Raw genomic sequence first — 21,348 nt, 5'->3', positions numbered from 1 at the left:
TGTTGATCTCAATTAAAATTAAAAAAAAATTCCCAAAAAATATAATTTTTTTCATAAATTTGATTTGAAATCAATTTTAAACAAGTAAATGATTTCGAAAAGCGTGTGTCGATTTGTAAACGACTGCTGTGCGCTTTAATCTTTCATGCAATTGCAGTAGTAAAAGAGTGAATGTTGTTTTTGTAAAATGACATTTCGATAGGACATTTTTTATTTTTTTATTAACAAAATTATGTTTTTTTTTTCCTTTTTTTGTTCTATAAAAGAGTTGATATAAACCTGAAAATTAAAATAAAATTTAAACTTTTCTTATTAAATACTTATTTTGTTAAAAGATCATGAGTGTTGCTTTATTTTTTGTATAAAAATGGCCATTATTTTTGAAAGAGGTCGTTACTCTTGGAATGTGCACATTAGTGTCGTGAGAGGAATTTTCAATGGTAATTGTACATTTTTGTGCATTATGGTTGTGCCGCACCCGAATGAACTGTATGCGACTTGCTCAAAATCGTAAAAATGCTTTGAAATCGTAAAAAGGCTTTTAAGCATTTTTAAATGTAAAAATTGCCGTTTTTGAAATAAAACACTAAACTTATGAGAATTTATTTTTATATTCTTACATATTTATTTTCTTTAACATTACACATTTTTATTGTAACGTTTTAATTGAAATAATAATTTAAATTTCTACAAAATATTCAATAATTAATAGAATATGAATTTTATTTATATAAACATTCTATTTTTAATGTGTGTTGCAACTTAATTAAGTTAATTCATTTGTTTTTAATGTAACAATGATTAAGTTTTACATTTGTTTTAGATACCAACTTCGTGTTTTTTTTTAGTTTTATTACTATTATTTTTATTTACCTACAATTTTTAAAAATAAAATAAAATGTTTTTTCTCATATTTCAAGAAAACAAAATATCTTATGTTTTAAACATATTCTTTGCCTAACACACGTGACATGATAATGTTAATATTATATTATATTTATATTGTAATTTTTTACTACTATTATTATCAACGTTATTTATTTTGGTTCATTATTATTATATTATCAATTTATCTGGTGTTTAGTGTATGTGAATTCTTTAATTTTTAAGCATTATTGAGTTAATTTTACTAAATAATTATGCAAAACTTAGTATGTACGTATATTATAATAAATTAATTCAACTGAAAAAAAAACAAATATTATCAATAAAATGATAATATTAATAATAACTTGTCCTTTTTTTCGAATATTTAGAGCAGATTTATCACCTAAGTTCTATAAAAAGGCTGTGAATCACCCATATCCAATATTTGTGATGTTAGATGCATCTTTTGAAGTTTAAAAGCGTCAAGATTTTCAGTGCAGAATTCAAAACTCGAAATTGATTTTATTCTAAAAATTTTTGAATAATATCACATTTCAAGTGATGCGTTTACAAAAATATGGGTGAATATAAAATATATTCCGATATTACATATATAAACTTTTGTTGAAAATTCTTTTATTAGTCAATGAATTGCTCAAACTATTTGATTTAATTATATTCTACTATAAAAATAAAAGAAATAATTGATTGTTTTGGTTTTAATGAAAAATGTTAATATATTTAAAATAACTTTTTCAGATTAATTAAATTCATGTTTAAGTAAAAGATCTATAATTTTAGCAATATTATGCTCATTACAGTTTTGAATGCATGTTATAATCAAGAACCTTTTTTTTTTTCAATTTTTGCATTATTGAATGGAAGTTGTTATGGAAAACTTAAAACTTAGATTTTTGTTTATCTAAAGGATAAACAAAATGAAAATATTTTTCTTAATTAAAATTAACAATAATGAACATTATTAATTTATACATGAAAAGTTATATCATTGGAAATAAGGTCCAAAAAATTATTTTAATTTTTATATTTAAAATTTTTAACCGTTTGAAACTTATTATAAAAACATTTTTTAGTGCTTAATGTGGTAAACTTTAATGAACCTTATTATAGTAATAAATTTTTCTAATCTTTTATTTTTCTCTTTTTTTTCTAAATAACTTTCAAGAAATATTTTTATATTTTATATAGAAACATTTTTTACTTAATTAATTATGGTTAAGAAAATTATATGTAGTTCATAATTTACTTTGTACGCGTTTAAGTTTTTGGATGATATTAATTTTTAGTAATTGTTTTATTATAAGTCGAAAAAAGGGATTTTTTTTCTAGCTTCTGTTTTTAAAAAATATTTGTCATTAGTGTTTTTACATTTATGAAACTTATTACAAGTTTATAAGACAAAAAATTGGTTTAAAATGTTAAATGTTTTTTTTGGCACTCTTGGCACCCTTTCTTTATTAATAAAATAAATTCTGTCTTTAAAAATTCTTTGAGTATTGCAATTTTTTATTTTTCAGTATATAAATTTAATTTTAAAAAAAAAACATCACTTTAATATTTCATTGCTATTGCAAATTCTTCCCTTTTTCTTTTTCTAAAGTTATGAAATTAGAATAAGCCTTTTGCTTTATAAATAAAACTATTTATCTGATCATTAATATTCTTTATTTAAGTATTTGATTAATATTTAAATAAAGAATATTTTTTATATAATCTGATACATTAAGTTCTGATGCATTTATATTATAACGTTAATGAAATAACGTAGTTTTAAATATAAAAAAAATAATTAAATAAAATTAACATGTTTGTTTAAAAAAAAATTGTACATCAACTATTTTGACTTGTGCAAAACTAGCAATTCAAATTTGTAAATGAGCGTTGACATGTTGAAATTTCCAATTTACTTTCCTTTTATTAAATGTAAAATTTTTTGACAAATTTGTAAGTTAAAACTTTACTAAATAGCATTTACATTTCAAACAAATTGGAAAATTCTAACGTCCAAAAGCGTTTTAAACTGGTCTGGAAACTTTTCAATATACATTGCAGTTACTAATAATATGTATAATAAAAAATATGATTTTTACAAACATAATTTATTTTGCAACCAAAATCTTTTATAAATATTTTTTTAATTTTTATAATCATTATGGAACTTTAATTTTTACTTATTTTATGTCAAGAGAAATTTCCTTAGCATACATCATAAGAAGCTAAAAAAAAATTCGTTTTAAAAAATTATACACTACAGTCGAGTCTAATTTTCAAATTAAATATTATAAGTTAAAATAAAAACTAAAAAACAAAATGAAATTGAAATAGTACAATATTATATGAAATTTTGTTTTCGAAAAGTTTGTTCACAAATAAATAGTTCATCAGGAAATTTCTCATTTAAGTTTTTTTCTGAAACTCTTCATTATTTTCAGTTAGTTATGACATTAACAAACATCAATGTTACGATAACACGTATGCGATTATATAATTTTCTAATACTGACAGTACTAAAAGAGAAACAATAACCATATTTATTTTTTGCTAAGCTTATAGGTAATTCTTAATAGAATCATTATTTAAAATATTATATTGACAATATTTTATATATGTATGTACATATACAAATTTGACAAAATTTAGTAAACTTATTGAATTTCTACATCACTTTAAAAAAAAAAACAATTATAGAACTATTCCGAAAAAATTTGTATTTTTCAATAGTTTATTTTTCCACAAGCAAATTAACCATTGTTGTACTTCTTAAATGTAGCTCATAAAATATTTTTAATTAAATCAATTAAATAGCAAAATTTTTTGGTTATTCTAACTCTTTTGTTTTTGAAACTATTCGTAACAACTAATTTTGAAAATTTCCTAAATTTAAAAAATAAAATTTAAAGGCATCTGCGCTTTTTCTTAAATAACTTTTTTCATATGTTTTACTTTTAATATTTTTTTAATTAAAACAATATTTATTTTACTTCCAAATTTTATTCTTTTGAAATTTCTTAAATATTCTATTTGCAATCTCATTTAATTTTTTGAATAAATGTATAATTTATTTTCCTTTTATTTTATTTTTTTTTAGCAAATCTTAGATTTTACGAAAAACCAAATTTCATAATATTTGTTTGCTTTCATTTTCATACTATTTTTGTTTAATTTTTTTAAATATATTCTTAAATTTATTAAGTAAGAATAAATTAAATTTATTTTATCTTAACCATGGATGATCTAAACAATCAGCTGCAGTAGCACGTTTTTTCGGATCAAATTCTAACATTGGCTTTAAGAAATCGGCAAAAGCTTCAGCTTCATCTAGTGGCCATTCGTATTTCTCAGTTAAAACATCAACAAGGCCCCATGGTTTCAAACCAGTAATATTCCTAAGCTCTCCACGTTTATTAAATGTAAATTGAGTATAAAGACCACTAAATATAATATGTTTTGGTATTGGTCCTAGTAGCTCAATAATATGCGCAATATGATCTTCATCACGTGAATAATTTTCTCCGGAATGAGGCTCAAATAGGTAATCGCCTGTTGCTAATTCGAAAGCCATACATGCTGTGCTCCATATGTCAGCCGAAGTATCATAACCAGCACCTAATATAACCTCAAGAGACCTATATTGACGTGTCTGAATGTCTTCAGTAAAATGATTATGTACCCAACAGGCGTTACCCAAGTCTGCTATTTTAACAGATACATCACATACTTCTAAGGCCGGATCTTTTTTTGGTTGTTGATTGATGATTGAAGACCTAATTCCACCAAGAATACTGCCACCACCTGTTGTTCCTGTGCTGCTACTACTAGCGGAAGAAAAATTTTGTTGGTTTAATTTATTCTGTTTGTCTTCATGGGGTTGTGGTTGTTGTAGTACTTTAGTGGGTGATGCATTATTTGAGTTTTCGCAATGTTTTGGGGAAATTTTATTAGAAGATTGTCGGCTATTACTATTGCTATTGTTACTACTATTAGTGTCGATACAATTTTCTAACTCATCATTGTTTGATGTTGTGGAGAGCTCCGAATTCCCTTTAGATTCAGATTTATTTTTACCTAAAATACATTAATATGGAATTTAAATCAACAAAATACAAAAATTAATTCTAGATAAATATGGCTTTGAAATGTTAGAATTCGATTATAATTTGAAACTTTATTATACTTACCTTTACCGCTTTTTTTACTATTCGTCGAATTATTGGAATTAGGTTCGGACGTATTCGAACGATCATCCTTAATTTCATCGCAATCATCTTTTTGATCTTCATCTTCATCAGTAACATCACCATTTAAAATATTATTTTTTATATCACCATTACTACCGGCACCAGAAAGCGTACCAGTTTTAAAGCTACCATCAGAACTGTTTTGCCTGTTAGATTGATTTTGTTGTTGCGAATCGTTTTGCTGTTCGTCATTATCGTTAACACTATTACTATTTATTCCATCTAAATTATTTTCAATAGCTTCGACCGATGATTCTAAATTATTTTCATCCTCAGCGTGAATATTCTGTTCATCCATAGGATTTACACCACTCGATACTTGCTCCAAATAATCCCATTGTTTTTTAAACAATTCTAAACGTTTCTTAGCCTTTTTTTTTAATTTCTTCTTTTTGTTTTTACTCATTTTTCCAGTTATTTGTGGTTCCCTGTATTCTTTTGGTGCACGACTAACAAACGATGGAAACATTTTAAAATTCATAACATACAAACCGGTTGCTTCATTAGCTAATGTTCTGACATATTGATCATCAACGCATAATAAAACGTTTTCCGGCTTAATATCAGTATGAATAATTTTACAGCAAGTGTGCAAATAATCGAGACCCTCTAATACTTGTCGTATTATTGATTTTACATTTTGTATTGGTATTCCACGATAATTTGATTTTCTTATCAATTTTAATAAGTTATCACCCAAAACTTCAAATACCATACATATATGTGTTCCGTTAACACCATTAATTTTAAAATCATCGAGCAATTGTACTGTTTTATTTCTTCTAGGATTTGAAGGATCGCTGTCGCGTACAGATTTTAAAATTTTAATTTCATCTTTAGCAGTTTCAGCGAAATGTGGTGCCGATTTAACTATTTTTATTGCAACATAACGTTTATCTTCTAAATCCCAACATAGCCACACAGTTGAAAAATGTCCCCATCCAAGTTTACGAACGACATGGTATCGATCTAAAAAAGATAAATATTTTTTGTTTATTTTCAAGTTATATGAATTGCATACTTTTAATTATATAATATATGTACATATGTATATAAGTATAAGAATAAATTTTTTTTAAGTTTTTAATCCACAAAATTTTTAATCAAAATTATATTTTAATGCTGAAGTTAATGGAAGTAATTAGTTGTGTGCACGCGAAAACAATAAATGCCATATTGTATGTAAACTATTTGCTAAAAGAGCAAAAAAAAGTATGAAGTTTATGGAAATACAATAGTGTATTTTCTGAATTGTGTATTAGTTTGTTTAAAGTTTACATAAAATGAAACCGACAAATAATGGAAATCCGGTCTCCAAGCTATTATATTCCCAAAAATATTGGTGGCTTATTGTTTTGGCAACCGCAATTGAATTATTAAATTGACCTGGCAGAAACGAGTCTCGTTGAAAACTCGACATATGAACAACTGTACTCGACTGTAATACTTATAAAGTTTAATTGATTTAATAGAATAAAATACAAAATTAACTACGATATATTATTGCATTTTTTATATTTACGTTACTGCGTTAATACTAAACGTAATCCAGGAAGAAATATTAAGTATATAATTATGTGGTAATAACCTAAAATTTGCTTAAAATAAAAACTAAGTTGTGGCACCCTAATTCTGTACCTTACTAATGGTACATCTTGCATAAAAAGAGACAATGCTCTACATAAAACAAAAAGGAGTTCAAAGTAACAAAGCTTTTTTAAAAATACAAAAGCACAAAAAAATTTCTTTTACTAACTAACAATTTATATCTTTGTTGCTTAAAGTATAATCAATATTTTTTTGACTATCTTTATAATTTTCACCTTCGTTGACTCATTTCATCCTTTTTGTCCACATTTGATTTTGATTTTCACATTAAAAAAAATTTCGATTTCATTTTCGTTTTGATATTTCTTTTTTTTTTTCAATAAATTTTAGAGTGTAATTTTGATTAAATACAAAGTGTTTTTGTAAACTTTAGGATAAGGAAAGAAAACTTTTATCGTTTCTATTACTAAAATAGAATATTATTTTTCTGTTAAATACGATTAAAACACAATTTATTCAGTGAAAATCTACTATGACTATTGTTTTTTAAAACCCGAGTAATCCGTAAACTAGTATAGGTTCAAACTTTTCACAGAAAAATTTCTCAACAACAAGTAAATCAAATACAATATAAAAATTATTTATATTCAGAGGTTTTTCATATATCGATATTGTTAACCGTATGCCAGTGCCTTCTAAAAAATTAAACTCAATATCGAACTTCATAAGAATTAATTTTTTTCTTAATAATTCTAAGCATATATTAATTATTTTGTGAAACAAAAAATTTTGGAAAGCTTCAATAATTCATAATTAACCTCAAACTAATTTTGCCCATAGAAATTACATCATTACTTAAATTTGAAATATACATAATACCGCAAAAAACGAATAACAAAAAAAAAAATCACTTATTGTGATTTGCAAAAAGCAAAAACAAATTTCTGTTTCGGCAAATTGGTTATTTTATTTCCGGTGTTTTTGTAAATGTTTAATCGCTTTTATAGTGAGTCATTTAAAATTTTGTCATATGTTTTAGCAATTTAGTTAAAGTTTAATTATTTGGTACTGGGCTACCATTTTTTACCAAAATTATTGTATTTAAATGAATTTTATAATAACATTTGATTTTCTTTTGTATATAATTTTAGTACTTAAGCTATTGACGTATTCAAAGTATATGGTGTAGTAGATTAATTATTACTTAAATATAAAAACGGCTTTTCAAATCTACTCTATGTAATTATTCTTTAATATTTCATATTTGTTGTAATATTCATTTTATTAAATTCACTGCTCGATACGCTCTTCGATCCTCGGAACGTTAATAAGATAAGTATATACAAACGGGATTAAACAAATAGTAATTCTCTCAAATCACTTAAGAAAATTATAAAGTTCTCGAAAACTATAATATTCAATTAAAAATTCCAGTACTTGATTCTAAAGAATATTTCTACATAAAGAGAAAAATATTTGTAAATGTACACATGTATAAATATTATATTCGAAAATATAATATGTGTAGATTATTGCGAACGTTATCTACACATTTTTCAGTAATATTCATTTAACATACCTAACAATAAAGATAAAACAAAATTCAAATACAATTTATTTTTAAAGTGATATTGTAAAAATTCATTTCTAAGGCAAAACATCATAATGTTGAAAAAACTCAATATTGGTAAAGCAAAAAGTGGGGTTTCCAAGAGTTAATGAAACAAATTCAGTACAAGAAATGAAACAGTAGTACAAAAAAGGAACTAAACAAAAACATTCTAAATTTACAAAAGTGACAGAAGCAAAAGCGTCTTAATTTAAGGCAAAAGTTTTGAGACGGCAGATTTTATAAAGGGAATAAAATTTATATTGGATACTTTAACACTATTAGATAACGAAACAATGAACAACAATTGGCGCTGATATTTATCCCGAACTTTTGAACAATATAAGAATATGACTTTGAGCAAATAAGTTGAATTAAAAACGTTCACAAATTAAAACTGACCATATTTCTTAATTCCAAATCTGATGTTATTCTTAATAAAAACTTGCAAATGGTAATTTTGCAATGAAAAATATGGAAAATAATGTTAAGGAAGAATAATTGGCATTGTTCAATAGAAAAAAAATATTAAAAATGAAATCATCATAAATGAGTAATTTGGTAAGTATCTAACTTATTCAAAATTGGCAAGCATACGACAAAGAAAATTAAAAATGAAACTAAATTATTTCTTAAGAGTTTGAAATTTTTGTGTTCAGAGATTTTTCTCACATACATTTAAAATTTTCTTTGTCCCGCATATACGAGTACATTGAAAAAACACTGTCTTTTTTATGTTTCTTCTACAGAAAATAATAATTTTCTCATGTCCACTATTACTAAATAAATAGTAGTGTAACATTGAATATTTTTTGCTACTTTTATTTTATTTTTACATATCTTTAATATTAAATTAACTCAAGACATTCACAGCAATATCACATTGTTGTCTTAATTAAAAATTTACCGAGGCATTAGTTTTCTTTACTAAAAAAAAAAATCATTTTTAATAACATTTGCAACGTGTATACACTAAAAATTATTTTATTCTAAGGACCTTGAAAAGGATAACATGGAACGTAAGAATGGCATGTATATTTTTAAATATGAATTTTATTTGGAATTTAAGAATATGAAAGCAAAAAGAAAATTCTTTTTAAAAACACAAAAATTTTTTGGCTAATTAAATGTGTCTCACAAAATAAATTTACACAATTCAGGCCTGTTACTCGAGCTTCATTGAATTTAATTGAACTAAACTAAACTTCTGTGCGTAAACCAGTAATTATACATTTAAGAACCCAGAGATAACAAGGCATTCTTCAAAACAAAATACCTTTTACATAAGCAACTGGTACTAAAATTTTTGAGATACGACAAGTGTTATTATAACTTTCGTATGATCTAATGCAACCCCTATACAAAATTTCATAGGAATAGTTGCTTTTCAACCGCATTCTTTTATGTAAAATTTTAATTTTGTACTCCTTATAGTTTCTACAACCAAATTTAACCAAATTATTTCTGAGTTATATAATTTTCAGCTAATCGAAAAACATATAAAACCTTCATCAAATTTTATTAAAATAGTGACCCAATTAGTTCTTTTGTTTATAAAAATTTGAATACTGTAGACTTTATACTTTCCGAAATATAATAAAATTATTTTTATAGTATAGCAGTTCGAACCACTGCTTCAAATTAAATACAAGTAAATCTATAATACGCTTCGAACATTCGTCTATACAGGTAAAAAAATATTAATGTAGTTGTTTCAAAATATTTTTATCATGATGTGTACATTATTTGAAATGCATCATAAGAATGCATAAATCAGTTCGTATTCAACTACATTTAATGTAAATTATAAAAATTTAGTAATATATACATACATATATAAACAACAAAACAAAAAAAAGCAATGTAATGATAGCCAAATGCCCTCTAAAATCTAAAGAGCCGTGATCGGCAACCTGTCTTCCTCGTGTTATTGAGTGACCCATTTGATAATTTGATGTTAAAATTATCCATATTCTGAATATAACTGAAGAAATCATAGTAGGCAGAATATTGACAGAATTGTTTTTCTTTCAGTTGGATTGTTATTTTATTGGAAATTAATAAAATATAACTTATATAAATTTTACTTGTCAAGAGAAAAATGAAATTATTTCTGATCCGAATCAAAATGTGATTCTTGGTCAATTTTTATGAGACTTTTGAGCGTAGATTACGCCTAAAAAAGGTTGCGGAGCCATGATAAAGAGTAATGGTACCAATAGAATTTAATTCTCTTTATAAAAAGCTAAAATTTTAAAGAAAGAAAATTTATTTTTAAATTTCTAGCTTTTATAATAATTTTACGTCTCTTTACCTCTCTCACTAGGTCAACAAACTTATTTAATTTAGAAAAAAGAAAAAGGAGGAAAAAAAACAAAAAACAAGTTTCCTCTATTCTCTGGCAAAATTTCATATACTGTATAACGATTAAATGAATCATTACTATCCCCCCGTACTCCTCCTTCATATAAAAAAAAATATCTCTAAGAAAGGGGAAAAAATAAGCAATTGTTCTATTATTGGGATCATCTCATTTTTTTTGTATACTTTGGCTTTTAATTATTATTTCTTGCTATAAAATTTATTGAAATTCGAAAAAAAAAACTAAAAATTATGCATAAATAATTCCGGCATTTTTAACATAAAAGTTTCGAATATTTTAGATATAAAAATTTATTGATTAACTTTGTTATAATCAATAACTTTCATGTAAAAATCAAAATTATCACATTTATGTATAAATATGTATATAAATGTGGAAGAATGTGCTAACACATGCATACATGGAAATTTCATCTATCCGTGTTATTTTTTATTTTCTAAATTTAATGTGCTTTGCGAACGCCTAAATTTATAAAACGTACAAATTACATACACCCCTACCCTATCTAAATAATTAATATTATATTAAGCTACATTTTTTATTTATTTTTATTTTATTAAATATATTCATAGATACTAGCTTTAGAATTGAACACATACAATATTGTATATGTATATACGTACGTATTACATACAAATGTGTATAACAAATTTAATGAATTACATCGGGAGCAATTGGAGAGCTTCTCAATAATGCTTAGAACTTTAAATAAATAAATTAAGATGTTACAAAAACTTACTTAATTAAAATTAGAATCTTTAAATTCAGTTTATTTGAAAAATAGACTAAATATTAAATGAAAAAATACCTTTATAATTTAAAACTCCAAATACACATCGAATTTTAGTACATTTCGAACTGATATTTTTTCCCTGTTTTACAAAAATAAACAAATGTATAAGAAATTTTTTCATTATTTCCAGGTGGGTGCAGATTCTTTTAATTCAATATTCACCAAGTTCATTCTGATTTTGTTAATTATACAAGTTCGAACGATTGTTTGAATGATATTATAAATTTACGAGTCTGTTTGTAATGTAGATGCTATGAGTTAGGCTAACGAAATTTATACTAAATTGCTTATAAATGATTGAATTCTATTTAATTTGGGGTTCGATTGAAATATCGTTTCAAGCAGTTAATAGAAACCTATTTAAGTTGTGGTTCAATTGAAATATCGGTTCAATTGAAATTTTGTTGCCCTTATAATTTAATGATAAATATCCAAAAATAATTTAATAGAATTACTAAATTTTGCATAAACGATTTTGTTAGTATGACCAATAATTCGGCAAAATTTAGTTGTAACTGTATAAGTTCTTAATTTTCCCTTATAACTTCAAAAATAATTTGATGATATATTGGAAACTAAAGGTAATGTTAAAATTTTTTATAAATTTTTTATAAAAATAAAATGCAGAATTTCGAATACTTAATACAGTTCTAAAAAAAGTTTAATAACAAGGTTAACATCATACGAAAATTTTAACGAAAACTATAGAAAGCTTTCATGTACAGGTATCTCAAAACTGACACGATCAACTTTCTTTTATTTTTTTATTGTTTTTCATCTCTATTTTTCATTTAATTAACTTATTTTTAACACAAAACAGAATTATATGTGCATGAAAACTGTTTTGTTGGAAATATTTTAATCTATTTTGTTATTTACTATTTAAAAACTATGTAGTTGTGACAATAAATTAAATAATAATACAATTTATATGTTAGATTTTTTATTGTAATTAAAATTACCTTTTAATAAAACTAATATTATTTTGCACATTGATGGTAAAATACCTCAGTCTTACAATTAAAACTCAGCAGATCTTCCATTTTGTAATTTTGTAAGAACGCGTGTGATACAAGTATACAAAGTGTCCGTAATTTTATTGTGCTCCCGAAGCAAGGCGATAGAATGGGTTAATTCAGGCAATTGAAAAATATGGGGAATATTTCTTATATTTCAATCAGTTTTCTTACCTTTCTTCTTTTAGAATTAAAATTACTAGATAATATTCAAAACTCATTCCTCACCCTGTTTCGCAAGAATATCAAAGTGTCTGTTTTGTATATTTTATAAAGTTTTGATATAACAGTTTCTTATGTAATATTTTATGTTTTAAACTTAAGTTGGAGTATGTGACTGCTAATAATGTAAAACGATTAAAAGATCAAAAGAAAAACGTAGTATCCCGAGTACATAAACGCTTTAGTAACAAATTATTTTTTTTTATTATATTAATGAATACTGATTTATTGTATAACAGTATACGATATATAGATTTATTGTATAACAGTAACAAAGTGGATACAAAATGTGGATCTATAAGACTACATTAGTTGGCCAAATATTTATTACCTATAGAAAAAATTTCCTCATGTTTGTTCGAATGTCCTAATGACTTAATAAAATGGCATATGCGATATAATTAAGTATTGTAAATTAATTATGCAACACATTTAAAGAAACAGAAAAAAAATTAAATTCATGTAAGTATTTATGTATAGTAAATTCTATAGAAAGAATTAATTATACTTATGTTCAGTGAGAATTCTTAAAATCAAAATATCTTTATTTAATTATCGTCATTTTGCCTACACACATAATTGTTAAATAAAATTAACTTTGTTTTTCATACAAAATTATCATGAAATTTACGTACACAGCATGTTCGTGTATTCAAAATTGCATTTCAATTTGCATATTTTAACTGTGAAAAAATAAATTTATAATTTTTTTTTTTCAAAATGACAAGAGTATTTTGAAAAGAAGCCTGCGCCAAAAAATACAAATTTAGAAAATTTTACAGTACAGGTCTGACCTATAGTCAATTACTCTCTAGTAAATAATAATAAAACCAACGTTTATCTGTTAAATCTTATTTAAGACTTAAATTACTTAATATTTTAAAGTTGATCTAAGAACCAAAATTATATTCAATTTTAACCTATAGTGTATTAAGATTTAATATTGCATATATTTATATTTTTTGAATTTTAAAACACCTTATGAAAAAATAATTTCTTGGTTAAACTTGAATGTGAGGGCTTATATGGAGCTGTTATAAGAGTTTTTTTGCAAATTATTTTTTTTTTTGTATCAAATTCCGTATCTATGTAAGTATTTTTGTATCAGTTAAAGATAGAAGATTTTCGAAAATTAAAACATGTACTGAAAGTTTTAAATTAAATTTAGTTTTTTCACCCATACTTATAAATCTGCAGAAACTAAATATTTTACTTTTGCAGATTTGAAATAATCTCGAGTAATTCTCCAACAGCTAATATTTTTCTATTTTATTTTTCTTTTTCTAATTTATAATATTTTTGTAGTAGTTAAAAAATAATTTAAAAATTCCTTTAGAACTTTAAGTAAAATTGTCATTTTCAAAAATGCTATTTTTTCAGATTTTACAGTTTGGATTTACCAGTTTGTATTGTAAAAAATAAAAAAATATTAATTTTTGTTTTAAATATATTTGGAAAAATTTTAAAACAGAATTTTCATTATTTTACTAAAGAAATGTGATGCCTTAAGAGTAGTCACAGATATGATGACGAAACCTACTTCTTTTTCTAAATAAAAACATCGTATTTTAAAATTTTTATAAAAACTTAGTTAGAAAATTGAGAAAAATAAGTACTAATACTTTAAAATGAATTAAAAAGTACCGTCAACTTTTAATGGAATAACATGATTAATAGCTAAATTGCTTACAATGCTAAAAAAAAACTACGATATTTAAAAATTTCAGATCAGTACCATACTTGTAAAATATGAGAATTTTGTCCGGGAAATTCGTTTTAAAAGATTATCCCTGTTATGCAAACTTAAATACCTTCGTGTTTTTGACATACACATATGCTTACAAATTTTAAAAAATTTACATCTTAACAGTGTTCTTAATCATTTATATGGATTCTAGTTATTATTTAAATCAAAATGTAATTAAATCACTTAAGATTTTACCATTATTTTAATTTATTTCGCTATATATGTCGCAAACAAAAAGAACAATAAATAACGTAAGAAAAAAATAAATTGAACATTTTGTTTTGTGAATTGAATTGATTATATAAACAATAAGTAATGTAGTAGTGTGCGGAGACATTTTTTGTACAACCTTAAAAAAACAAAATTCAGCGAAAAAACATGTAACAAAAAATTAAAAAAAACTGAATTTTTTAGCCTTGTTTGTAACAAAATATAGCTATGTATGAAATTTTATATTTGCGTGGCTTTTTTTTTGACATTTATTTTTTATCTACGTTTTTTGTTAGAATAAATTATATTACATAATATTTTAATAAATTTGCAATTATATTTGTGATTAACAAGTATGTACATATAAGGTTCTTCACATATGAATAGATTACATTTTATGGAATTCACAAAACTGCATGAATTGTATTTAAACAGTCGAACCCATATATAAGTAACTTATTTGTATAAAGAAAAATTTTTTAAAAAAACACAAATAATTCGTTAAAATAAAACTAGATATGTTATATGCAAATTGTTTTTAATAAAAAGGCATTAACAACGATCAGGATCAGGAAATTTTAAAACTCAATTTTGCATGTGTTTTTTTTCCAAATTTTAATTAATAACAAAGAAATAGCTATAAATTACTTCCGCTTTAATTAGGTCGTTTCAAATTAGGTCATTCTTAAAAAAATTTATAGAAAATTCAAATAGGTTACTCAAAAATTTTTTTTATCGAAAATATCAGACTCACTCTAGTGTTGAAATTTTATTTTTCATTTAAGAAATCATTTAATCGCATAGTTTGCTATATTTATATTTATCCTATAGTACTGTAAACTATAAGTATTTTTAAAAAGACGGTAAGTAATTAAGATTGAAAGCATGTTGAATGTAGGAGTTTCGTATGCGGATTGTCACACGCGAGACAAAATTATAATTAAAATAAACTTGATTTTGCCAGGGTTAACGAATTTAGTCTAATACGTGCAATAAAACATTTTGATTCAATTTTACAACTTCTTTTTTTTTATTTTTTAACAATAAACATGTGACAAGGCTGAAAATCTTTATATCTGTTATTTTATTTAGATAAAAGATCGTCTTTATAAATTGATTTTAAAATTAACTTAATTTTAACATAAATAAAATTGCAGGAAGAGGTCGAAGCCGATTTTGTGTACACAAGGGAATTCTAAAAAGATTATCTTTAACATGTACGATGAAACTGTTAAGGTTTAAACAAAAATATTTCTTTTAATCTAATTGTCCTTTATAAATCATAGAAGATTTTCTGTAATTTGAATATGTACTTAAAGTTCAACTTAAACCTTAAAAATCTTTTGTTTGCATCAATTCATATCTACAGCAACTAACTACTTATTTTTCTTTTTCAGATTTTTAATATATTCCATTTTTCTACACATACATATTTTTTTTCCAAATTTAAAATATCTTTGGAGCGTTTTAAAAATGCATTAGAAATTAAATCATACTAAAATCTTCGAACATGCTTTTTGGTAAAGAGTTATTGAACATGCTTTATATTAAGATCTAAGTTAGGACTGAATTTTTGTAAAATCACCTTAATTTTCAAAAATACGCTTAACTTAACTGAAACAGCTTCAAATCAATTTTCTTACGAATCAAATTTAATTTATAGCTATACAGATAACAAAATATTTAGTTTGCTTTTTTTTTTTTGTTCATATTTCTTCAAAAGAAATCGCAAATAAGGGTTTTAAAAAATTCTACGCTAAATCTGTAATAATTGAAAATTAAAATATATTATTTTCTTTCAATGTTTCTTCTTCTTATATCTGTTCTTCTACAAATTTGAAAACGATTTAATGAATTTTCATTTTCAACATGCAATTGGAACCATGACAAAGTTATTTTTGTTCTGCTATATTATGTGCACGTATAGATATAAATTTAATATGTAAATTTATATATACAAATATATAAATTAATATAGCCTAAATATAAGAGCATTTATTCGTCTTATGATTTAAAGATACAACCATATATATGTAAGTACATATATTGTAAATATATTTTAATAAATTTAAATACATATACTTGCATAGAAATGTACGTATGTATTTATGTTAAGAAATTTACCGTTACATTTTGTTTTTTGCAAATTAAGTAAAATAAATTTTTTGCCAAAATATTTGATGAAAAATTTATAATCTCTTTTTATATCAAAATCAAATCTTTTAGAAAACTGTTTTATGTTTTTACCTTTGTTGAATAAAGTATTAAAAATTCGAAATTGGTTGTAGTTAATTAAGCAGTAGCTATGTAATCGTTTTCCAAACTCTGACCAAATAATACAATCATACTCTTAATTTTTATAAAAAAAAAATAACTATTGTGTGACTTTTCAATCACAATATAAATCTAAATTTTCAGTCTACATACTAAAAGCATATGGAATCATTGTTTAGGAAAATTCTTCAACATTCTAAAGCATGGTTACTCAGGTTTAATTTGCGACTCAATTCGTATAAAATTTAATAATTTTCTGTCGTCTATGGAAGAATTAAAGTACTATAAAATTTAACTTTCAATAAAATAACTAAAATTTTGATAATCATTCAAAATATTAATAAAATAATAAAAATGTATACTAACAGTGTAAAAGCGGTATCCTAACAATCCTACCTTGCCCAAATGTATCCTTTGACAGCCGGGTTATTTTGATCTAATCTAACTTGCCAAAAAATTTTAGTTGTAACATCAGCTAATCTTTTCATTCTTTTTCATTAAGGTTAACTTTTCAAATTTTTCATTATTTTTATTTTTTATTCTTAAGTATAAAGTACTTAAGGTAGATTCTATTTTAATAACAGTATTTTTCTGTTAATATCGAACAGTGAAATTTTTGAGAAATTCAAAAAATTGTTGAAAACAAAAAAAAATTAATTAATAATGGGAAATCATTTTTACTAATTATGTTTGAGCAAAAATAATTGAAATCTTAAATTTTCTTATAGAAAAAACATAAAACAATAGCTTACGTAAGTTTTGCAACCACTTTTAAATCCAAAACTAAGTAAAATGAGACTTCAATATTTAAAAAAAATTTTTTTGTTAAAAAGATTCGATTGCTCACCATTGACATTTCTAGATAATCTTCAAAAAAGTCTTTATTACCACTTAAAATTAGTAATCCTTTTTTACCGTTGTTAAAGTTAGGAGCATATTGTCAAATTTCTACACAAAAATTCAAAGCAAAAAATATAATATTAGATTTATTTGACGTTTTTTTTTTACACAGAAAAATGCTAATTAATGTTTACTTTGCTCTGCGTTTCAAAAATTAATTTTATACGATTCGGAGTACGTAACGTTTTAAATTTTTTTTGAAGATACAACAGGGAAAGTGATACATCGTCAAAAGTTGCGTTTCTTCACAATACGAAATACTGCCAATACTTTAATAATTTAATAAAATTTATATTTGTGTTGGATTTGAATAATATTTCATATTATTGCGTTAAAATGACATCACACTTTTGATTTCTTTAAATCAGCGGTTATGGCAGCTTATTTTACCTCACGTTTACCTCACGATACACAAATGAATTCAAAAACATCCCTAAATAATTTCCCTTAATGAAATTAACAAGTTTAAACTTAAGAAAAGTAACATTAAGAATTTTTTATGTTGAATAATTTTTTCTATTATCCATCATTCTACCTTATTTTAAAAAACCACAAAAAATATTAAATTACCTTGAGACTGTAGGTTTAAATATCAAGTTTCCAAACAAAACAAGGCGAAAATATCAATTAATTTTATACGTATTATTTAATTACATTTATTTTTAAAATTTATTAGATCAGTAACAAAAGCAAATCAAAATATATATTTAATACACCTTACTTTTGTGTTTTTACATATATACAAACATATATGTACATATATGCATATGAACATAATATTCTATTATTATTATGTACATAATTTGTTATGTACATAACAGTTAACAAATTTTTTGTTGGAAACTGAACACAATATGATTTCCTTTTCTAATCTAACCTAATATAAAAAATATTCTTTTTGTGCTTATTTAACTTTTCACTGTTTTTTATCATAAAATTCTAATTTATTAAATGAGTTAATAATAATTAATTTAGCCAAAAAAAAATTTTTTAAATATTTTATTTCTTTTTATTAGACCTTTTTTAATATTAACATTAAAAATATTAAGAGAGCATAAGTATGCAGTCAAAATTTTATATATGAAAACATCACATTATACGTTTGTGAGAACTGTGCTTTATATAATAATGGATATATGTAGGTATGTAAATAGTTATCCATAAAGTTTCAGGCTTATTAATCATTGATACATTAAGCTAAATAAAATTAGTAAATGTTTTGAATTATTAAAATTGTTCCGGAGACTTTGGTCTGTATGAGCATTTTAAATCCCATTGCATTTTCTAAGCTATAAATTAATTTTATGCTTATTTCTTACTGTATTAGAAAAAATAAAGTAAAAATGAAATTATATTCTTACATACGCAAATTAATTCATAAAAATGTTTGAAATTTTCTTATATAAAAAATTTTATTATCTAAGCACCATTTTTCGTTTATGTGATTGCGAATTTACCATATGCAGGTAACCTACCTATGTATGTATAAATGCACATACTATGTACATAAGAATATGTTTTAGGTTCATAGTAAATATTTTTACTTCCAACAAATCAAGCTACAAAATAGGAGATTTAGCTCCTATTATTTTTAGCGTAAAACATTTATGAAGATAATCTACGGACATTTTTTGAAAAATCACATCATAGTATCATTTTTTAAATAATTAAATATTGTTGTTTTTAAAATAGTCTAGGTTTGCATTCCTACCAACTTACATATCATATGAATTTTAACTTCTAATCAGAAATCAATACCTATATTGTTCAACAATTCACCTAAACATTGGTACATAGGTAACTAATTGATATTATAGCTAGCCACCTAGTGTGAGATTTTTTTTTGTTTGAAAATTACTATACCTACCTATTATGTTTGTTTGACAATTAATTAAATCTGATCACAAAAACAAAGAAAAAAATCATTTTTATTTTTTCTCCAAAATAAAAGTAATTTACTTATTGCTAAGGTAATGGCTGTTTGTAATTAAAATTTCAAAGAATAAAAAGGAAATAATTAAGTAAAACACTTGGTGTTGTTGTTAACACAATATTTGTATGTGTGTAAAAATTTTCATTTAATAAAAATCTCATTTGATTCCTGATTTATTTTTTTATTTCTCTATTTTTATACTGTCAGAATTTACTTGGCTTCGTAACAATTCGTTTTTTGTTATGTACTAAAAAAATTATCCACATTTTAATTTTGGAAGTATAAAAAAGTGAAAATAAAAAAAGCGAACAAGCTATTCAGCTGTTCCATCCGAAATTTTTTCTTCAATTATTAGGCAGATATAGGTTATTACTTATGTATGTTCAGTTACTTAAAAAATGTGCTTTGTGATATTTCAAAACGATATTTTAAAAAAATATTGAGTATGTTATGCAAAAATGTATTATGTACTTACTTTGGAAGAGATCTCCAATATTGACAGGATGATAACCACCTTTACAATAATCTTCTTTTAATTCCTGTTCTTCATCTTCACTATTCAATTCAGATTCTTCTGAATCGTTGGATGAACTACGCGGTGGATTATTATATTTTTTATTACTATATTGGTCTTTGTGCATTATAGTTGGAGGCGGTGGTGGTGCTGGACAATTTACATCAAAAGAGTTTTGTAAATTTGTTACCAAACCTGCAGATCCTAGACCAGCACTAAAAGAATTAGTTTTATTAGCATTTATTTTATTTTTTCCACCATTTCCTGGTTGCTGTGCCGTTTGTGGCTGCTGTTGCAATTGCTGAGATGGTTGTTGAATAGACTCAATTGACGTCGTTGGTAAAGCACCGGTTTGCGAACTGTTATTTCCTGAACCACCTACTTGAGCATTTGCGTTTGCACTCGTATTATTAACACCATTTGGTTTACCTTTTTTCTTATTAGGCTTATGACGTTTCTTTTTTGCTTGGATAGCGAGTACCCGTCTATTTACGTCTGCCTTTGAATTCATTACAAGCGTTCACTCAAAAAAAATTAGATACAAAATTTTTCACTCGAAAATTTGCACAATATTCAAAAAATTAAAATGTAAATGCACATTTAATAATTATTTTACAAGTTTTATGTTAAAACATTTTGATTAAAACAAAGTCAATTTGATTTTACATTAATTTTTTCAAATTAAAAAATATTCGAGAAATCTCATTAAAAAACTTTTTTCATTGTACTACTCAAATGTATTAGTTTAGGTAACGCACACATACGTATCTTCTCCAGAAAAATTAAATTCGATTTTTACATTCAATAGAAATTGTAAAAATTTTCCAAAAAAGATGATAAAATTTCGATTCCAAAAATTAAAATTAATTTCAAATTTTTTTCTTAATTTAAATAGAATTTTATACTAATTTATATCGGAAAATTACACTTGCAAAAAAAACTCTGAGGATTCAGTGACGTCAGAATCTAGTGAAAATGTCAGCAATGAAATTCTTAAATTCGATTAACTAGGTTTTCTAGGGGTGTGTTTTCAGGAACATTGGTATAATTTTCAGTGTGGTGACACACTTATT

The 21,348-nt window shown here is 24.0% G+C and overlaps 1 protein-coding gene across 1 annotated transcript; it reads right to left on the bottom strand.

Annotated features, from left to right (window-relative positions):
- Window positions 1–755: 755 nt before the first annotated feature.
- LOC129605758 (SRSF protein kinase 3) lies at window positions 756–21,242 on the bottom strand. The gene is made up of 3 exons (XM_055515685.1): window positions 20,237–21,242; window positions 5,067–6,095; window positions 756–4,953 (listed from the first exon to the last, which is right to left on the bottom strand). The coding sequence occupies exons 1-3, from the start codon at window positions 20,784–20,786 to the stop codon at window positions 4,103–4,105; spliced, it is 2,430 nt and encodes an 809-aa protein (XP_055371660.1). The 5' UTR covers window positions 20,787–21,242; the 3' UTR covers window positions 756–4,102.
- Window positions 21,243–21,348: the final 106 nt, after the last annotated feature.

The sequence above is a fragment of the Condylostylus longicornis genome, unplaced genomic scaffold (genome assembly GCF_029603195.1).
Source record: "Condylostylus longicornis isolate FDR11 unplaced genomic scaffold, ASM2960319v2 ptg000014l, whole genome shotgun sequence".
NCBI classification, from domain to species: domain Eukaryota; kingdom Metazoa; phylum Arthropoda; class Insecta; order Diptera; family Dolichopodidae; genus Condylostylus; species Condylostylus longicornis.
Note: the sequence above shows the minus strand (reverse complement) of the source record. Positions and strands in the feature narration are given on the sequence as shown.